Consider the following 20611-nt stretch of genomic DNA (forward strand, 5'->3'; position numbering starts at 1 on the left):
GCTGGCGGCTGTCGAAGAGGAAGCGCTGTTGCCAATCCGTACTGATTGTGATCTGTTGATGTGCAAGTTGAGGAACAGTGGCGTGGAGATGAGCAGAGACCTAGTTCCCTGAGCTTGATATCAGTTTGGAGGGGATGAGGTGTTGAGCACTGATCCATGAACAACAGCCTATTATGTACATGTTCTTATTGTCCATGGTCCACTGCAGAGTGGAGAGCCAGTGAGATCGCATCTCCAATTGATCTGTTATGGCGGTCGGCGAATTGCAGGGGGTCCTTATCCTTGCTACAGTAGGAATTGATATATATCATAACCAACCTCCCAAGCACTTCATCCATTGACATTGTGGGCATGGCCCTTGCTCTTGGGCACCTTTATTATTGATGCCCTCTTGAAGCGGATAGCATCCACTGAGAAGTTGAAGATGTCCACAATTCTCCAGCCTGTTGGTCAGCACAGGCTTAAAGAACATGGCCAAGCACAGGGCCTGACACTTTCTGAAGATTCGGCTTCATGACGGATCTTCTGACCTCTACCTTGGTGACTGAGATTACAATACCGTCGGGAACTGTGGGAGCCCAAGAAGGCAGAGTGGTGATCTCCCTTTTGAAGCGAGCGTAAAAAGCATTGAGCTGGTCCTGGAGTGATGCCTCACTCTTGCTTGAGCTGTCACGTTCTGTCCTGCAGGAAGTGATCCGTGCAAGCCCTGCACGGCTGCTAAACATCCATCTCATCCTCCAATTCAGAGCTAAAGTGTCTCTTTGCTTTTCTGTTGGCCTTATCGAGGTTGTACCTGAACTTCCTCAATGAACCTTCATCGCCAGACTTGAATGCTTGACTTCTAGTCCTCAATAGATTGTGGACCTCCTGGTTCATCCATGGTTAATATTTTGGTGGGAACAGACTCCTGTGCACACTTCCATGAAGTTGGTAACACCATGGTCCATTGCCCAGTGTACTGACAAGCAGTTGCGGAGTAGTTTCTCCCCCACGGCTGGAGCTGCACTCTTCAGTCACTGACTATATGAAGGAAGAAAGTGCACTGTTGTCGAAAGAGTGGGTGACGGCTGGAGCAATAGGCATCTTTGGAGGAGCAGCATTGATCGAACAGTTTGTTCCTCTGGTGTTGCAGGACACATGCTGGTGGTAGTCAGGAAGTGACTTCTTCAAACTGACATTTGTGCAGTTCCCGTATCTAATGGGAAAGGATTCAGTGTACACCAGAGTGTTCAGTCCCACCAGTACTAGGGGCAGGATATAGTCCAAGGCTAAATTCTCTTGGGAGGTAGAAGGTCGGAAATTTCATTGCTAGATGCTCCAAGTCCAAGAGTCGGACAGGACTGCTGTATTTGAGCTCCGCAAAGAGTGTACCGTGAGGCATCCACTGTTGCCTCTCCCTCTCCTCAATGCCATGAAGAGAGAAATCTTTAGGCTGGAGGTTGAATCTGCAGCCTTGTCTGAAGAAGTGTCTGGACCCAAAATGTTGCCTATCCATGTCTCTCCAGAGATGTTGCCTGACCCGCTTTGTCTTTTTTGTAAACCAGGATCTGCAAAATCTCATCAAGGTGTGCAGACTTTAAAGAACTTTTCTCTCTGACGGGGACCAGTCTGACCCAAAGCGTCGCTTATCCATCTTTCTCCAAATGCTGCCTGACCCGCTGGCTTGCTCCAGCACCTTTTTGTCTTTTGTTATAAACCAGTGTCTGGAGTTCCTTGTGTCTGTATTGACCTGTTCCGCTTGCTAAGGCCCCACTTTGTTCATTCTGAAACAAAAAATGATTTAATAGCTGCACTACAAAATAAACGTTGATTAATTTAGTGTTATATTTAGTGACAAACTTTGGCCATTTTGTCAATAATCAGTTCTTTTAATTTCTTTTGCCTCGGCTGCGAAATAAAATTTGCAAGAAATGGATGTGTTTCTATTGGTTGAGCAATGCATATTTAGATAATTAGTCATTTGATGGTGAAATATCGATCACATTTTAATTTTTTAACTAATTAGTGCCCAGTTGTTTGAATGTGAATTGTGATGTTGCTTTTACAATTGTGAATAAAAAAATCTTTGTACAAAAATGAATAGTAATAAACTGTAGACTGAATTAAGGCAAAGAACTGAGGGTTTCTGATGAATAATTCCAGTTAAAAGACAACATTTTGATTTGCTATTGGTTTCCAATTTTGCAGAAAAGAAAGAAGCATGGGGAATAGTGCTTAAGTGCTTGCAACTTTAATATGTGGGAAAGTAGGGGCAGGGGGCAGAAATTATGAGCATGTTGGAATTGTAGCACAAGGGCGACTGAAGGAGAAATGTTTGTAATTTGGCCCTTGTTTCTTTTGATTGCTTGAATTTATTATTGTATTTGGGGGGTGCTATTCACTGACTGAAATTTGATTTCTCCTAGTTAGAATTTTTAAAATTGTACTATAGTAATGTGAATTAATATTATTCAAGGGCTTTCATTGGTTTTACTCTTTTACTTGCTTTGATCCATAAGTATGGATCACGGGCGGATTTAAGGGCGGTCACGGCGGCGCAGCGGTAGAGTTGTTGCCTTACAGCGAATGCAGCTCCGGAGACCCGGGTTCCATTCCCACTACGGGTGCTGTCTGTACAGAGTTTGTACGTTCTCCCCGTGACCTGCGTGGGTTTTCTCCCAGATCTGTGGTTTCCTCCCACACTCCAAAGACGTGCAGGTTTGTAGGTTAATTGGTTTGGTAAATGTAACAATTGTCCCTAGTGGGTGTAGGATAGTGTTAATGTGCGGGGATCGCTGGTCAGCGCGGACCCGGTGGGCCGAAGGTCCTGTTTCCATGCTGTATCATTAAACTAAACTTTGTTAGATAGCTTGTTAACTTTTCCTTTTGCTTTAAGAGAGTAGATTTGAGAATAGATTTGATTCTGTAAACTGCACATTTACATTTGTACTTATTAAATGCTGCATTTTTGTTCAATTTCCATTAGATCTAATTTTCCTTTTAAATGTTGCATTTGCTATACACAAATTACATTAATATGCTTATCTAACGTTTCAGAATATTGTTGTTGATTGGATTTCTGTTTCAGTTGCTCCATCTAAAAGCATGGCGTTGCAGGAAAACACAGCACACGTGATGGTGTCAGATCCAAACATGATTCACGTTTTAGTGAGGTTCTTCTCAGGATCCAGCCCTCACGGCACTTGTCAACACAGTCCCCAGGTACAACTCTGGCTTTGTAAAATGATCTGCATTTCATTGCATTGTTCCCATGTTCATTTTATTCCGATTTTCTGCGGTGTTTAAGGTTTGAAGAGACAAAAGAGATAATCCTGTTCAGTATTTTAGCAACCCGTCCAATTTCCTTTTTGGATTCTAACTTTGGTTCATTTACCAAGTTATGTTTTTTTCTGGTGAGGCCTGATGAGTGACCTACTCGAGGAAATTGGGAAGGGCAAGTGACTGAAGTGTCAGTGGGCAAACCTTTTGGGAGCAGTGGCTACTGTTTTAGACAATAGACAATAGATGCAGGAGTAAGCCATTCAGCCCTTCGAGCCAGCCCCGCCATTCACCATGATCATGGCTGATCATCCACATTCAGTACCCCGTTCCTGCCTTGTCCCCATATCCCTTGACTCCGCTATCATTAAGAGCTCTATCTAACTCTCTCTTGAAAGCATCCAGGGAATTGGCCTCCACTGCCTTCTGAGGTAGAGAATTCCACAGCTTCACAACTCTCTGAGTGAAAACATTTTTCCTCATATAACATATAACATATAACAACTACAGCATGGAAACAGGCCTGTCCGGCCCTACCAGTCCACGCCGACCATTCTCCCTGACCTAGTCTCATCTACCTGCACTCAGACCATAACCCTCCAATCCCCTCCTATCCATATACCTATCCAATTTACTCTTAAATAATAAAATCGAGCCAGCCTCCACCACTTCCACCGGAAGCCCATTCCATACAGCCACAACCCTCTGAGTAAAGAAGTTCCCCCTCATGTTACCCCTAAACCTTTGTCCCTCAATTCTGAAGCTATGTCCCCTTGTTGGAATCTTCCCCACTCTGTTCTAAATGGCCTACCCCTTATTTATAAACTGTGCCCCCTGGTTCTGGACTCCCCCAACATCGGGAACATGTTTCCTGCCTCTAGTGTGTCCAATCCCTTAATAGCTTTAAAATCCCTTTTATTAGCTTTAAAATAGTTATGGATAATGACAGGGTGGGCCCACGTGTTAAAGTTTTGAATTGCGACAAGGCCATCTTTAGTATTAGACAAACTTGCGCAACTTGATTGGAGTAGGTTGTTTGCGGGCAAAGAAACCTACGGAAAGTGTGATGCATTTAAAAGTGTGAAGACAAGAGTTCATGTCATGCATGCTCCAGTTTTAGTTTAAAGATGCAGCACGTCTCTGGAGTGTGGGATGAAACCAGAGATCCCAGAGAAAACACACGCAGGCCACGGGGAGAACGTACAAGCTCTGTCCAGACAGCACCCGTAGTCAGGATCGAGCTCAGGTCTCTGGTGCCGTGGGGCAGCAACGCTAAGAGTGAAGGACAAAGCTGGTGGGAGTAAGGAAGTTTGGTTGACAAAATAAATTTGAGGCTCTTCTCAGGAAAAACGAGGCGGCGTGGGACAGATATAGACAGCTCAGATCAAATGTATCCCTGGAGATGTTTGGGGAACTGAGGAGCATACTGAAGAAGGAAATCAGGAGGAGTAAAGGGGGTCAGGTGATAGCTCTGGCAGATAATATTGAGAAAGTCTAAAGATCAGGGAAAAAGGGTAACTAGAAAGAGAATAGTATCCCTCAGAAACCAAAGCGGTCATCTCTGTGTGGAGCAGCAGGAGATGCAAATGAATGCTGGAAAAGATGTGGGACTGACCCATCAACTGTGAAAGAAAAAATGGCAATTGTAAAAACTAAGATGTCAGATGAGTGACAGGACATGGGGGTTGGCTTCAGCTATGTTCTGTTTCTGTCGGAGGTGCAAGATTTATAATTGTGCAAGGAGGAACTGCAGATGCTGGTTTAAACCCATGACAGACACAAAAAGCTGGAGGCTGCATCTCTGGGGAAACAGAATAAGTGAAGAGGGGTCTTGGTCCGAAACGTCACCTATTCCTTTTCTCCAGTGATACTGCCTGACCCGCTGTTACTCAGCTTTTTGTGTCTGCCCAGGATTTATAACTGTTGTTAGACCATTCTGAAGTAAGAAGAAAATGCTGAAATGCCTGCGTGAAATCTGTTAGGGTTAATAATGTAAACAAACTTGAAAGCCAAAGACTGTACATAGATCACATGAATCTTTGGGGAACTGTCTAGTTTCAACCGTTCTCAATGACCGTTGCATTTGACTCTCTTCACATATAGCCTGGATTGCCTTGCTTGATCTTTGTGTTGTGTTTTCAAGTTTTCTTTAACACAACCCAGCAGTATGAGTAGTGAATTCTTCAATTGTAAGTAATACCCCTTCCATTCCCCTCTATCTGTAGGAACAAAACTGCAGATGCTGGTTTAAATCGAAGGTAGACACAAAGTGCTGGAGTGACTCAGTGGGACAGGCAGCATCTCGGGAGAGAAGGAATGGGTGACGTTTTGGGTCGAGACCCTTCTTCAGACATCTCAACCTGAAACGTCACCCATTCCTTCTCTCCTGAGATGCTGCCTGACCCGCTGAGTTACTCCAGTATTTTGTGTCTACCCTCTATCTGTAACTATTTCTCCCACTATACCAGCACGATTTCCCTCCCCCCCCCATTCTCTTCCCCCCCAACCCGCATTCCAATCATGGACCGATTTTGTGGTTGTTTCTGTTTTTCAGGTTGGACCAACAGCCACGCAAGCCATGCAAGAGTTTCTCACTCGCCTCCAAGTGCACCTCTCCTCAACCAACCCTCAGGTTTTCAGTGAATTCCTGTTAAAACTCATCCACATACTTTCAACTGAAAGGTAACTCAAAGTTTCAAAGAGTTGTCATGAAATGGATGCAAATGCTTTTAAAAAAAAAGAAAAATGTGTTTTCCACTTAATCCAGATCCTGGCACAGGTTAAGCTATCGTGTTTTAGTTTATGTTCAAGCATACATTAATATCACGCTCTAACTTGATTGAGTTTTTTGAGGAGGTGACGAAGGAAATTAATGAAGGTGGATGTTATATACATGGATTTTAGTTAAGCTTTTGATAAAGGTCCCTCTTGGTAGGCTGATCAAGAAGATTAAGATGTACTGGATTCATGATGACTTGGTCGAACTGCCTTATTCGTAGAAGAAAGAGGGTTGTGGTGAAGCTAGATATTCTGGTTAGAGATCTATGACCAGTGGAGTTCTGCAGGGATCTGTGCTGGGACCTCTGTTATTTGTGATATATATGAATGACCTTGATTTAAATGTAGATCACGAGTCAAGAGTGTTTTATTGTCAGGAAAAAAAACTGCAGATGCTGGTTTAAATCAAAGGTAGACACAAAATGGTGGAGTAACTCAGCGGGTCAGGCAGCATCTCGGGAGAGAAGGAATGGGTGACGTTTTGGGTCAAGACCCTAATCAGTCTGAAGAAGGGTCTTGACCTGAACGTCACCCATTCCTTCTCTCCAGAGATTCTGCCTGACCCGCTGAGTTTTCCAGCATTTTGTGTCTACCTTGTGTTTTATTGTCATGTGTCCCAAAATGGAACAATGAAATTCTTACTTGCAGCAGCACAACAGACATGTGAACATGAATGCACATATGATCTAAAATATTTCAACAAATCTTAAGGGTGTAGATCCCGTGTTGGGAAGATTAATATAAATGTAATGTATATGTAAATGTAAAAAAAATTTTTTTTAATTGTCCCTAGTGTGTGTAGGATAGTGTTAATGTGCGGGGATCGCTGGGCGGCGCGGACTCGGTGGGCCAGAGGGGCCTGTTTCCGCGCTGTATCTCTAAATCTAAAATCTAAAACATTCATATGAAAACATATCATATGTGTGCCAAGCACTTAATTTTAAAAGTTGAATTGTTCCAGTATTACATGTGATTGCTTATTTAAAACATTGGTTGATAATGTGAGGCTAAATTTTTAATTGTGTAAAATCTTGAACTGTATTTTCTTTTAAAACTCCGCAGGGGCCCATTCCAAACGGGGCAAGGACCGTTAGATGCGCAAGTAAAACTCCTGGAATTTACTCTGGAACAAAACTTTGAATCGGTTTCTGTCAGCTCAATCTCTGCAGTCATTGAATCAGTAACGTTCCTGGTGCATTATTACATCACCTGCTCCGACAAAGTTATATCTCGGAGTGGCTCTGACAGTTCAGTGGGTGCTCGAGCCTGTTTTGGTGGATTGTTTGCAAATATCATCCGCCCAGGTGATGTAAAAGCAGTTTGTGGGGAGACTACACGGGATCAGCTCATGTTTGATCTGCTGAAGCTGGTGAATATTTTGGTTCAGCTGCCCCTTTCAAGTAACCGAGAGTACAGTGCCAGAATGGCAGCTAGCACCAGCACCTCGGATAGTGTATCCGATGAAGAAAAGGTCTCCAGCAGTAAAGATGGGAATGCAAGCTCCTCCTTTACACAAGCTGCAACAACTTGCATTGCTGACTTGGTATTAGGAAATCAACAAATCATGAGTCAGATTCTTTCGGCTTTGGGTCAGTGCAACAGCAATGCTATGGCAATGATAATAGGTAGGTACCTGCATATTCTGTTTGAAAGTTTACATGAAGAGTCTGTTAAGTTGGCATAATTTGATAAAAAGTAATCAATGATCTGACAGTTTTGGTTATTCAAGAGCTTAACATTGTAAATTGAAGAACAGGTGCTTTTGAAGATGTTTCGACTTGCGATATTTCAACTTTGCGATGGTACAAACGGCAGCGACCCGTAGCGAACCGCCGCTCACTTCTGGCCACGAGATCGCGTGTATTACAATGCATTTCCACTTACAATACTTTCAGATTCCGATGGGTTTCTCGGAACGGAACCCCATCAGAAGCTGAGAAGCAACTGTAATTGAAATGGCCACTGTTGATTAAAATGGTGGCGTGGCAAATGAAGTTCAGTGTTCACATGTGGTGTATTTAAAAAAAATGTTTTGCGCATTGGGTGATTTGGTAACTCTTCATTTTGAGTTAAAATAAGGGAAGAAAGATATAGCATCAGATGCAGAAAAGTTAGGACAGAGCAGGAAAATCGTCTGGAATGTTTGGTTGCTAAATGATTAACAGATTGTTAGTGAGCAGAGGAGAGACCGTATCAGTATTTAGGAAATTGGCGAAATAGATGATGGAATGAAAGATTAAGGAATGTGAAGGCAGGGAGAGTGCTTGGAACGAAGTCTATAGAAAATAAAAACACGCATCAAATCACCTCTTGTTTGATTAGACATAGAAAATAGGTGCAGGAGGAGGCCATTTGGCCCTTCGAGCCATTCATTATGATCATGGCTGATCATCCACAATCAGTAACCCATGCCTGCCTTCTCCCCATATCCCTTGATTCGGATATCTCCACGTGATAATGGAGTCTCCCCTTATGGGGAGAGGGCCGGAACGGTGTACTGATTGTGGATGATCAGCCATGATCGCAGTGAATGGCGCCGCTGGCTTGAAGGGCCAAATGGCCTCCTCCTGCACCTATTGTCTATTCCACCAGCCCCTAGAGCTCTATCTAACTAGCTATTGTGTGTTGCTGTGTCATTCCACCTGAAGCCAGAGATTCTTCATCATTCAGTTTCTTCACCCAAATAACAGCGTTTTGGAGATGGAAATAGGGTTTTAATTTTTAGAAGACATTTTACTAACTTTTACTTACTTTTTTTCTACTAAGAAACTATAAACATCAATTAACCTGCCTATACATGTATTTTGAGTATCTTAAAAAACATGCAAAATAATAGTTTTGTTCCTCAAAATTATCATTAGAGATAATTTAAAATGTTAATATTTGCACTGCATCGACAAATTGAATTGTAGAAGCCATCATACAATGTTCATTGAAGCTTTTACTTCCCAATCAGGGGCAAGTGGATTACATCTTACCAAGCATGAGAACTTCCACAGTGGATTGGATGCAATTTCAGTTGGTGATGGTCTTTTCAGCATTCTGACCACTCTTAGCAAAAAATCCACATCAGTACAGGTCATGCTGCAGCCGATCCTCACGTACATGGCATGTGGGTACATGGGAAGACAGGTAATTAAAGTACTGAAGTTGTTCAATGCAATGTTTATGGTGTTCATCTAATGTTATGTTGGCATTTGCTCAGTTTCAATGCTGCTACTCTGTCCTTTCACCACACCCTGAAGGACCCGATCTTATCCAAGTCTTAAATGCAGTGAGTTTCAAATATATTTACCCCCCATCATAAAAACATAGAAAAGCAATAGAACATGGGGGTAAGTAGTCACGAGATGGGCATGGACCCGTTGGGTCCAAATCTCTCCAGCGGGGACCTGGCAATCCTCCGTGCAAATCTCTCCTGTGGGCCTGGCAACCCTCCCCCAACTGATGACATTCGCCCACTCCATCCCCCCCTCAACCCCCCCTTAAAATTGGCCTGGGGCAGGCGAGGGGGGGAGGAAAGGGGAGAGGGAGCCACTCTCCCCGGCCCTGGGCGGACATCGCTGCGATTGGCCGTCACTCCCATCACTCGGGCGGATCCCGCCCCCGACGGCCATCTTGGGCATCCCCCTCATTAGCCGCCATTCCCGTCACTCAGGCAGGTCCCGCCCCCGACGGCCATCTTGAGCACGGCAAGTGCAAAGAGATTTTTTTTAAGTTTAAAAAGTGATTTTTAATAACTTTTAAAATATAACAACCATTTGAACCGCGGGCCAATGGTGAGTAAGGTGGGCCTAAAATTGTAGCCGTTTTGTTTGTACAGTTTTGGTTGTATTTCGGGAACAAATCATGTGTGTGAAGACATGCTTGTGTGTGAAGACATTTCTCAGAATTTTTTCAAGCCTCATCTGCTGCATTCGATGCGCTCGATGTGGCCTCCTTTACATCAGGGAGATCAAGGGCGGCGTAGTAGCGCAGCAGTAAAGTTGCTGCCTTCAAACGCCATTCTGCTTGGGTAGCTTTCAATCCAACACTATGAACATTGAAGTCTTTACTTCAAAGTAATACTTCCCCACCCCCTCACTTTCCTGTGTCACCTCCTCAGCCCCCTCGCCTTGACCCTGATGCGCTTCTGGCTTTACACTTCACTCCTCCTCTTGACATCCTTTTCATCTCCAGCCTCACTACACCCATCTGCCAATCACCCCCTTCCCCTGTCTCCGCCTATCACTTGCCAGGCACCGTCCAGCCCCCACCTCTTTTTTCCAGCTTTCTCCCCTCTACTACAATCATTATAAGAAGGATACCAACCTAAAACGTCACCTATCCATTCCCTCCGCTGATACTACCTGACATCGTTGAGTTCCTCCAGCACTTGGTGTTTTGGTCAAGATTTCTGCATCTGCAGTTCATTGCATCTCCACATTTTGCGGAATTTGCATTTAGCGGCATAACCAGTGTCCTCTGATTTGAACTCCACCTGCTATTGCGGACATCTCAGCTCGTTGTTCTTAAATCTAGCTATGACACCGTGGTGCAGAGGTAGAGTTCCTATCTTACGGCGCCAGTGACTATTCTTACTATGGATGCTGTCTGTATGGAGTTTGTATATTCTTCCTGTAGGTTTTCACTGGATGCTCTGGATTCTTCCCACATTGCGAGGGGGTACAGGTTTGTAGGTTAATTGGTCAATTGTAAATTGTCCATCGTGTGCAGGATAGTGTTGATGTGATCAGTATGGACTTGCTTGGCCAAAGGGCTGTTTCCACACTGTATCTCTGATGTCTAGTGATTTATGCTGAGTTCTGCTATCGCAGAGCTATTTGATCAGAGCTATTTAATCCCATCACCACCGGGAGCAAATTGACATTTGGCACTTTGGATTTCTAACATCTTGTCCTGTGTATTTGGAAACTAAATGAAAATGATATTAATCTAATCATTCACAGTCTGTGGAAATGTGATGATCTCTTTAGCTGTCATATTTCATAAATGAAAACATTGAAGACACTTCAAAGATACAGTGTCAGGCGGTGTAGTCCTGATATTAAGAAAGATGCAGAATAGATGCAAGTGCATTTTGAAAATGATCGTTGTATATTGTTTAATGTTTGTTCCCGCTTAAAATGTACTTCAAATGTTTATTAAAAATTAAGGAAAAGAACTTAAGATTAAAGGTTTGCACCAGTTTTCAGGATATGCTACCAGGAGCAGTAGCAAAGCCTAAGTCTGTGTGCTATCACTCCATTCAATTATGGCTGATTTGTATCAAAACGGCACTTACTTTCCATGATCCTGTAATCCTTGGATCTTTGTGAGATAAGAATACTATAAATGTTGTTTAAGGTTAATGCTGAGAAGCGTATTTTAATTTTATTAAGCATTTTTTTAAACATAATAGATCACTCCACATCCTCCTGCACTCCAAGGAATAGAGTCCTTGCCAGCTCAACCTCTCCCGATAGCTCAGGCCCTCGAGTCCTGGCAATATCCTCGTAAATCCTTTCCAGCTTGACAACATCTTTCCTATAACATGGTGCCCAAAACTGATCCCATTCCATGTAACTGACTAATTTAGTATAACACGAATGAACGCTTTTTTGAAAATATATTCACTCACATTTTTGTCATTTGTTTTCAGGGTTCACTTTCAACGTGCCAGTTGTCTGAGCCACTTCTGTGGTTTATTTTGAAGGTATTGGACTCCACTGAAGCACTGAAAGCGTTCCATGATATGGGTAGGCAAATTGTAGCAGCTGAATCTTGGTAATAGAAAATTATAGATTTCCGTGGTTGCTTGCAAAGTTTCTTTCTCATTCCCATTTGGTTTCCTGTATTGACAAATGTTTTATAAGATTAAAGGTTTGCACCAGTTTTCAGGATATGCTACCAGGAGCAGTAGCAAAGCCTAAGTCTGTGCGCTATCACTCCATTCAATTATGGCTGATTTGTATCAAAACGGCACTTACTTTCCATGATCCTGTAATCCTTGGATCTTTGTGAGATAAGAATACTATAAATGTTGTTTAATTTTAAACTTTTTTTCAGGGTTAATTTCTAGATTTCCACAATTCTTTGACTAGCTGCTTTCTGACATCCTTTTGGTCTGAATTCACTTCTATCTATACTATCTAATCCGTAATCATCTTAAATGTTTCAGTTAACATAGAAACATAGAAAATAGGTGCAGGAGTAGGCCATTCGGCCCTTTGAGCCAGCACCGCCATTCATTGTGATCATGGCTAATCATCTACAATCAGTAACCCGTGCCTGACTTGTCCCCATATCCCTTGATTCCACTAGCCCCAAGAGTTCTATCTAACTCTCTTTTAAATTAATCCAGTGAATTGACCTCCACTGCCTTCTGTGGCAGAGAATTCCACAAATTCACAACTCTCTGGGTGAAAAAGTTTCTTTTCACCTCAGTTTTAAATGGCCTCCCCTTTATTCTTAGACTGTGGCTCCTGGTTCTGAACTCCCCCAACATTGGGAACATTATTCCTGCATCTAGCTTGCCCAGTCCTTTTATAAGGTGGCACAGCGGTAGAGTTGCCGCCTTACAGCGAATGTAGCGCCGGAGACTCGGGTTCGATCCTGACTACGGGCGCCGTCTGTATGGAGTTTGTACGTTCTCCCCGTGACCTGCGTGGGGTTTCTCCGAGATCTTCGGTTTCCTTCCACACTCCAAAGACGTACAGGTTTGTAGGTTAATTGGATGGGCAAATGTAAAAATTGTCCCTAGTGGTGTAGGATAGTGTTAGTGTGCGGGGATCGCTGGGCGACGCGGACCTGGTGGGCCGAAGGGCCTGCGCTGTATCTCTAAATCTAAAAAATCTAAAATTTTATACGTCTTAAGCAGTTACATGCAATTGGCTTTGAAGAAATTGTCATAATTTCATTTAATTAAAATCTACATCTCATCAATGTTCACTGAAGTTCTCCCAGAACATTTATCTTGCCTTGATGCAGTGGCAAGAATTGATTGTGATGCTCCCTTCAGACCTGTGCCAGAGGTTTGTACATTTAACCGCCACATAAACTTGTAATCTAGGGTAACTAGTGTTGAGTGAGCAGCCCACAGTAAGCACATGGAACAAACGACAGTACAGCATAGAAACAGGCCCTTGGGTCTACGATGGATGTCTGGAGATTATGTCAAATTCAACTAATCCCTTCTGCATGGACATGATCCATATCCCTCTATTCCCAATATAAATATGTGCCTCTAAAGTGCCACTGTTGTATCTGCCTCCGAAGTTGAGGTTTATTCCTTGAGGTAGGAGGTGTAGCGGCCAGCTTCTCGTCTATCAATTAGCTCCCAAGCTGCCACTTGCATAGATCGGGTGAAATGATAAGCTTATGACCCGAGCTAATGATTAACAGAGGCCTTCTCGACGATTGAATAGTTAGTCATCTTTATTTGAAGGCGCAGTAAACATATTGGCATATCTCTTGTCATCAACTCGTTATTGATTTGCTAGGTAAAATTTCATATGTTACCACAGTCTATGCGATTGATACGAACTGCCAGATATAACTTCGGTGGAAATCTGTATTAATCTTCTTGTCAATAAGATCTACAACCGATTACATCTTGGCTAATGAATCTTTTGGCGGAGCCTTTGGCTGAACCTCTGTCAGCACCCTCTCCACTCACACACAGCCAGCATGTACCCAACGGCCCGCACTCTAGCTCCGCCCAGCCCATACGTAAGCATCGTATTAACTCTATAGTGTCCAAGCTACAGCAGGATACAAGGTAATAATATTAATATGCAAAAATAACTAATAAACGCAAAATGGCTCCTACAGGAGGTATGACTAAAACACTGAACACTTTTTACTGTTTGATGCAAGTAGTTTTTCAAATTCTTCAGTTGGTGAATGGAATTCTGTCCTTCAGATCTTTAAACCTAATTAACGATGTTTTCCTTTTTTAGGGGGAGTCCAACTTATCTGCAATAACATGGTCACGAGTACACGAGCGATTGTTAATACTGCGAGGAGCATGGTGTCCACTATCATGAAGTTTCTGGATTCTGGCCCTGGGAAAACCATCGATGGAAACGTGAAAGCAAGAGTGCTGGCGTCAGAACCAGATAACGCTGAGGGACTCCATAACTTTGCCCCATTGGGTATGTCATGCCTCACTTAAATGTCACTGACTCTGAGTAGAATTTATTTGTTTCTTATCGTATGTGAAGGCGTATGGCCAGAGTAGGTAAATCAAGAACCACAGGACATAGGTTCAAAGTGAAGGAGAAAATATTTAATAGGAATCTGAGAGTTAGAATTACCTCTTAGGGCCAACAGAATCAAGGGATATGGGGAAAAAGCAGGAAAGGGGTCTGATTTTGGATGATCAGCCAAGATCATATTGAATGGCGGTGTTGGCTCGAAGGGCCAAATGGCCTCCTTATGCACCTATTCTCCATGCTTCACCATGGTGTGTGTATGGGATAAGCTGCCAGTGGAGGTAGTTGAGGCAGTGACTATACCAATGTTTAAGAAACAGTTAGATGTACATGGATAGGACAGGTTTGGAGGGATATGGGCCAAACATGGGCAGGTGGGACTATTGTAGCTGGGACATGTTGGCCAGTGTGGGCAAGTTGGGCCAAAGAGCCTGTTTCCACGCTGTATCATTCCATGACTCTGTGTGTTTGGACTAACAAACTGAAGGTATAGGCCAAAACAGTTTCCAGTATTGTTGCTAGTCTTTCAGACAGTGTTAAAGTGTACCGTGTTCAATGTGTGAAATCTTTGTAAATTTTATTTCTTTTTGTCCATTCTTTACAGGTACAATAACATCCAGTAGCCCAACAGCACAGCCAGCTGAAGTACTACTTCAAGCTACACCACCTCACCGTAGAGCTAGATCTGCAGCATGGTCATATATTTTCCTACCAGAAGAAGCGTGGTGTGACCTCACGATCCATCTTCCTGCTGCAGTGTTACTCAAAGAAATACATATTCAGCCTCACCTTGCATCTCTTGCCAGTAAATATATTTTTTCATTGAGATTTGGTGATAACTCAGTTGATTATTTTGCTGCTTATCACCTGAGAGATTTGGCTTGTGGCTGGGACAAGATGACGTGACACCACTTTTTTCATCTGAAAACACGGCTTTTGTGGCATCCGAGCTTGCGTCAAGTGGGGTTCAGAAGGGATGGAAAATGCTAAACCATAGAAAATCTATTGGGAATTTTAGTAGTTTAGTTTAGGGATACAGCGCAGAAACAGGCCCACCGGGTCCGCGCCGACCAGCGATCCCCGCACATTAACACTATCCTATACCCACTAGGGACAATTTTTATAGTTACCAAGCCAATTAACCTACAAACCTGTACGTCTTTGGAGTGTGGGAGGAAACCGAAGATCTCAGAGAAAACCCACGCAGGTCACGGGGAGAACGTACAAACTCCGTACAGACAGCACCCGTAGTTTGGATGGAACCCGGGTCTCCAGCGCTGCATTGGCTGTAAGGCAGCAACTCTACCGCTGCGCCACCGTGCCGCCCTCTGCCTCTCCACCCTCTATAGCTGTACGATGTAACAGGGAAAGTACCTATAATGGCCATACCTATGGATGGCTAAAAAAAAGTTATTTTCTCACATTGGAGAGGTGATAAAGTTGCAAATGAATGACACAATTTAGGAAATAACTGATGTACATTTTTGGCCATCAAATATTGGTATCATGCTGGAAATCTTCTAACTTGAAATGTGTTTGACCCAGAGTAACTGAGATCACAGATTGTGCTGCTAGCTCGGTGTTTAAAAGTAAACATTCTACTTTCTCTTTTGCAGCATGTCCTTCTTCAGTGTCAGTTGAGATCAGTGCGGATGGAGTGAACATGTTGCCCCTTTCTACCCCAGTTATTACCAGTGGGCTAACTTACATCAAAATGCAGCTGGTCAAAGCTGAGGTGGCGTCAGCTGTCTGTCTCCGACTGCATCGCCCACGGGACGCCAGCACACTAGGCCTGTCCCAGATTAAACTGTTGGGTCTTACAGCCTTTGGCAGCACTTCATCTGCAACTGTGAATAACCCTTTTCTTCCTTCTGAGGACCAAGTTTCCAAAACCAGGTAAGGTTGTAGACTTCAGCTGAGTACCAAAGTTCAAGGGAGTTAGCATGTATTCAGACTGGCTGCAAGGAATGTTTCTCCAACAGCAGAAGGATATGGGGAATGCAGGTGGTAGGAAATGTGAATTTGGGCTGGAGTGTTCATGTGAATGAATGGGTTTACGAGCTCACTCAAATTTGAAGAAGTGAAAATAAATAAGGCGAGTTGATACTTGTGCTGAAATCTGAAGGAAGAGGAGTTTCTCAGATGAGTGGTTTGAGAAAGAAAAAGGGAGAAACATAGAAACATAGAAAATAGGTGCAGGAGGAGGCCATTTGGCCCTTCGAGCCAGCACCGCCATTCATTGTGATCATGGCTGATCATCCAACAATCAGTAACCTGTGCCTGCCTTCTCCCCATAACCCTTGATTCCACTAGCCCCTAGAGCTCTATCTAACTTTTTAAAATTAATCCAGTGAATTGGCCTCCACTGCCCTCTGTGGCAGAGAATTCCACAAATTCACAACTCTCTGGGTTGAAAAAGTTTTTTCTCATCTCAGTAAGATATACAAAAAATATTGTCTGCTTAATTAATACCATGACAGTTGGGGAGGGAAAGGCTTGGTGGGTGTTAAGAGAACGAGTATCGAACAGAAGATGGACACAAAAAGTTGGAGAAAAGGAATAGGTGATGTTTCAGGTTGAGACCCTTCTTCAGACTGACAGTCAGGGGAAAGTGAAATGAGAGATATAGACGGTGATGTAGAGAGATTTAGAACAAATGAATGAAAAATATACAAAAAGGTAACGATGATAAAGGAAACAGGGTGTGTGCTAGGTGAAAACGCGTTACAGGCAATGAGACTCAACAAGACGACTTTGAAGCTGGTGTTATGCCGTGGGTGGGGAAGTATGGAGACGGGGGATGCAAGGTTACTTAAACTGAGAGAAATCAATATTCATACCGCTGGGTTGTAGGCTGCCAAAGCAAAATACTATTGGGATTGTAAGATGAATGGAACAAGGCTCAAAGGAGGAATAGCTGTGAAGGAGAGATGCAGAAATGGGTCTGTGATTTGGTAATGGAGCCACATCGCCACCATGACTGGGCTTATTGGAGAGAAGCAGCATCGGTTAATCCGCAGTCAGAATGTGGCTGGTCTGCATAAGCCATGAGCACTGCTTTTGTTAGAGTTGTGAAATGCATAATAATGGCATAAACAAGTTCAAGTCAGTTTTTACATTTACTTATTTTAAGGCATGTAGAAATGGCCAAAAATGTTGCATACAGCTCTAATATTTTGCAGTAATTTAAAATGGCCTGTCAATTTAGTGAATTATTGCTGGAAATAAATGTTACAACTTTGCATAGCTAAGTGTCTCCAAACATCCAGAAATCTGATGGAACCGGTAAATTTCTTGATTAGTGGAAATGTCAGATGTTATGGGGAGAAGGCAGGAAAATGGGGTTAGGAGGGAGAGATAATCAGTCAGGATTGAATGGCAGAGTAGACTTGATGGCCTAATTCTACTCCTATTCCTTATGACTTGTAAATTTAGTATTCTACAATCATGGTAAAGTTTAATTCTTCAGATGGACTACCAGCAAGTAATAAAGATGTGCAGGAGTAAAGTGGTTGCTTGAAATGAGAATAGAAAATATTAAGCGGGGCAGAGGGACAAATAGACTCTAATCTTTTCAAACTTAACTTGGATAATATTACAGAAGAGTTCACTTGTGTTTTCAGCATTGGATGGATGCGACTTCTTCATCATTGCTTAACCCACATCAGTGAGCTGGAGGCGATGATGGCCTGTGCAGCAGCTCCTACTGCTAACCTACTGCAGACCTGTGCCGCGTTGCTCATGTCACCTTATTGCGGCATGCATTCACCAAATATTGAAGCTGTCTTGGTGAAGATCGGGTTGCAGTCTACCAGAATCGGCCTAAAGCTCATTGATATTCTTCTCAGGAATTGTGCAGCTTCAGGCACTGACCCAACAGGTAAGAAATGTTACTCAGCGTGAAACTGTGGTAACAAAGAAAATGGGTGACGGCAGAGCTATAGACGTGGACTTGAGTAAGGTCTTTGACAAGGTTCTGCATGGTAGGTAGGCTGGTCCAGAGGGTAAGGCACAAGGGATCTGAGCTGTGTTGACAAACTGGATAATAGGATGCAGAGTGTACCAGTGGATGAGGTTTTTGTAACTGGAAGTCTGTAACAAGTACTGTACTGCAGGAATCAGTGCTTGAACTTTTGTTTATACTATGTTATTGCCTTGGATGAGAATGTAGTTGGATTACTAAATTTGCAGATGATACAGAAATAGGTGGAGTTGTAGAGAGTGTCGGGATACAATCGGAAATGGATTGGCAAGTTGGCTCTGTTGGTGGCTGATAGAGTTCATCCAGACAAGTATGTAATGCACTTTTGGGATTCAAATTCTGGTAGGACCTGTGGAATAAATGGCAATGACCTTAGCGTTGATATACAGAGGGAACGTGGTGCATGTCCATAATTTGCTCAAAGTAGCAACATGGGTAAATAGGGGAGTGAAGACGACACAATGGGTGGGATGTTATTTTGCAAAAATATGTACCAAAAAAATCAGCTAGGCAGCAATAGGGGTATTGTGTACAGTTCTGGTTGCCACACAGTAAGAAGGTTGTCGGAGCAAAAGAAAGAGGTCAAAAGAGATTCACCGCCTGGAAAGGAGGACTGTTGTTATAATAGGAAAATGTATAAGCTGGGCCAGGGGGGGCTGGAGGTGACCTTAGATATTAATAAATTTATGGGGGACATAGGATAGATACACCGATGAGCCAAAACAAAACTGACAGGCGAAGTGAATAACATTGATTATCTTGTTACAATGGCACCTGTCAAGGGGTGGGATATATTAGACAGCAAGTGAACAGTCAGTTCTTGAAGTTGATGTATTGGATGCAGGAGAAATGGGCAGGAGTAAAGACCTGAGCGACTTTGACAAGGGCCATATTGTTATGGCCAGACGACCGGGTCAGAGCATCTCTGAAACGGCAAGGCTTGTGGGGTGCTCCCGGTCAGCAGTGGTGAGTACCTACCGACAGTGGTCCGAGGAGGGACAAACCACAAACCGGCGACAGGGTGTTGGGCGCCCAAGGCTCATCGATGCGCGAGGGCAACGAAGGCTATCCCGTCTGGTCCGAACCGACAGAAGGTCGATTGTGGCACAAGTCACAGAAAATATTAATGGTGGTCACGGGAGGAATGTGTCACAATACACAGTGTATCGCACCCTGCTGTGTATGGGGCTGCACACGGAGGACCAACAGCATATTAGGCAAGTGGTCATAATGTTTTGGCTTATCAGGTCATAATGTTTTGGCTGATCGGTGTAGAGTCCTTTATTGTAGGGCAGGTGAGTGTAGAAACAGAGGGCCTAGGTTTACTATGAGAGAGGAGAAAGATTTGAGGGGTACACTTTTCATGCAGTTATAATGTGGTTATTTAGAGCTTGCTGCTGGAGGAGATGGTAAATTGAGATACAACTATAACCTTTCTTAAGGCTTTTGGACAGGCATGGATAGAAAATATGTAAGATACAAGGCTAACACGGGCTAATGTGAACAGCGTAGATACGCAAGCTAATTGGCAAGGATGAGGAGGCCTCAGTGCTGTCCTATGATTCTGTGAAACGTGGGGAAATGGTCAGCTTTTCAGTTAATCAACTAAAATGTGTAGGAAAGGAAACTGCAGATGCTGGTTTAAATCGAAGGTAGACACAAAATGCTGGAGTAACTCAGCGGGTCAGGCAGCATCTGTGGAGAGAAGGAATGGGTGAGGTTTATCAAAACGCAGATGAAGGGAAGGTTGGACAACTATATTTTTTCAATGTGCTAATATTAGATTTGTTAACAGCAGGTCGGCAAGTGCCTCATTTGATTAACAGCCATAAGAAGCAAAATGGGCGTAGATTTATAATTGTTGTTCATGGCAGAATGACAAGTAAATTGGCTGATTCTTATTCTGAAATAGATTTCATGAGGAATTTCATATGGTCACCATTAAATACGAAATATAATATTTATTCGGGAGACATGTTGGGAAGATGGTTATGGTCACTATTTTTCACATGCTCCTCTTTAATTTCCCAAAATAACTGATCATGCTTAAACTTTTTGTCCAACCAGATTTAAACAGTCCTTTGCTTTTTGGGCGACTAAATGGTCTTTCTTCTGATTCAACAATTGACATCTTGTATCAGCTTGGAACAACGCAGGATCCTGGTACTAAAGACAGGTAATGCATCTTGTTGTAGAATCTTGATGTAAAGATCTGCTTAACTTTTTAAGTTATTCTTTGGGAAATTTTAATTTATAATAGTCTAAGCCATGCCTTTCTGCAACAGGCAAAATTTGTTAAGGATAATTTATCTCACCAAAAATGGCCATGTAGTGGATGTGTCTTTTTACTGCCATTTTACTGCTATGTAAACACTCCACAGCAGCTTTTCCAGGTGAG

General features: G+C 43.1%; 1 protein-coding gene across 6 annotated transcripts in view; it reads left to right on the forward strand.

The window, feature by feature from the left end:
* The window catches only part of birc6 (baculoviral IAP repeat containing 6), a 356853-nt gene that overhangs the window by 210983 nt on the left and 125259 nt on the right, over positions 1 to 20611 (forward strand). For all 6 annotated transcript variants that reach the window (XM_078404650.1, XM_078404651.1, XM_078404652.1 and 3 more), the window contains 10 exons: positions 3068 to 3201; positions 5813 to 5940; positions 7099 to 7661; positions 8993 to 9168; positions 11678 to 11774; positions 13977 to 14171; positions 14836 to 15036; positions 15848 to 16127; positions 17855 to 18111; positions 20281 to 20389. In XM_078404650.1, coding sequence (XP_078260776.1) covers positions 3068 to 3201; positions 5813 to 5940; positions 7099 to 7661; positions 8993 to 9168; positions 11678 to 11774; positions 13977 to 14171; positions 14836 to 15036; positions 15848 to 16127; positions 17855 to 18111; positions 20281 to 20389 — 2140 coding nt within the window. The remainder of the gene's footprint in view (positions 1 to 3067; positions 3202 to 5812; positions 5941 to 7098; positions 7662 to 8992; positions 9169 to 11677; positions 11775 to 13976; positions 14172 to 14835; positions 15037 to 15847; positions 16128 to 17854; positions 18112 to 20280; positions 20390 to 20611) is intronic.

This window comes from Rhinoraja longicauda, chromosome 9 (genome assembly GCF_053455715.1).
Source record: "Rhinoraja longicauda isolate Sanriku21f chromosome 9, sRhiLon1.1, whole genome shotgun sequence".
NCBI lineage: Eukaryota > Metazoa > Chordata > Chondrichthyes > Rajiformes > Arhynchobatidae > Rhinoraja > Rhinoraja longicauda.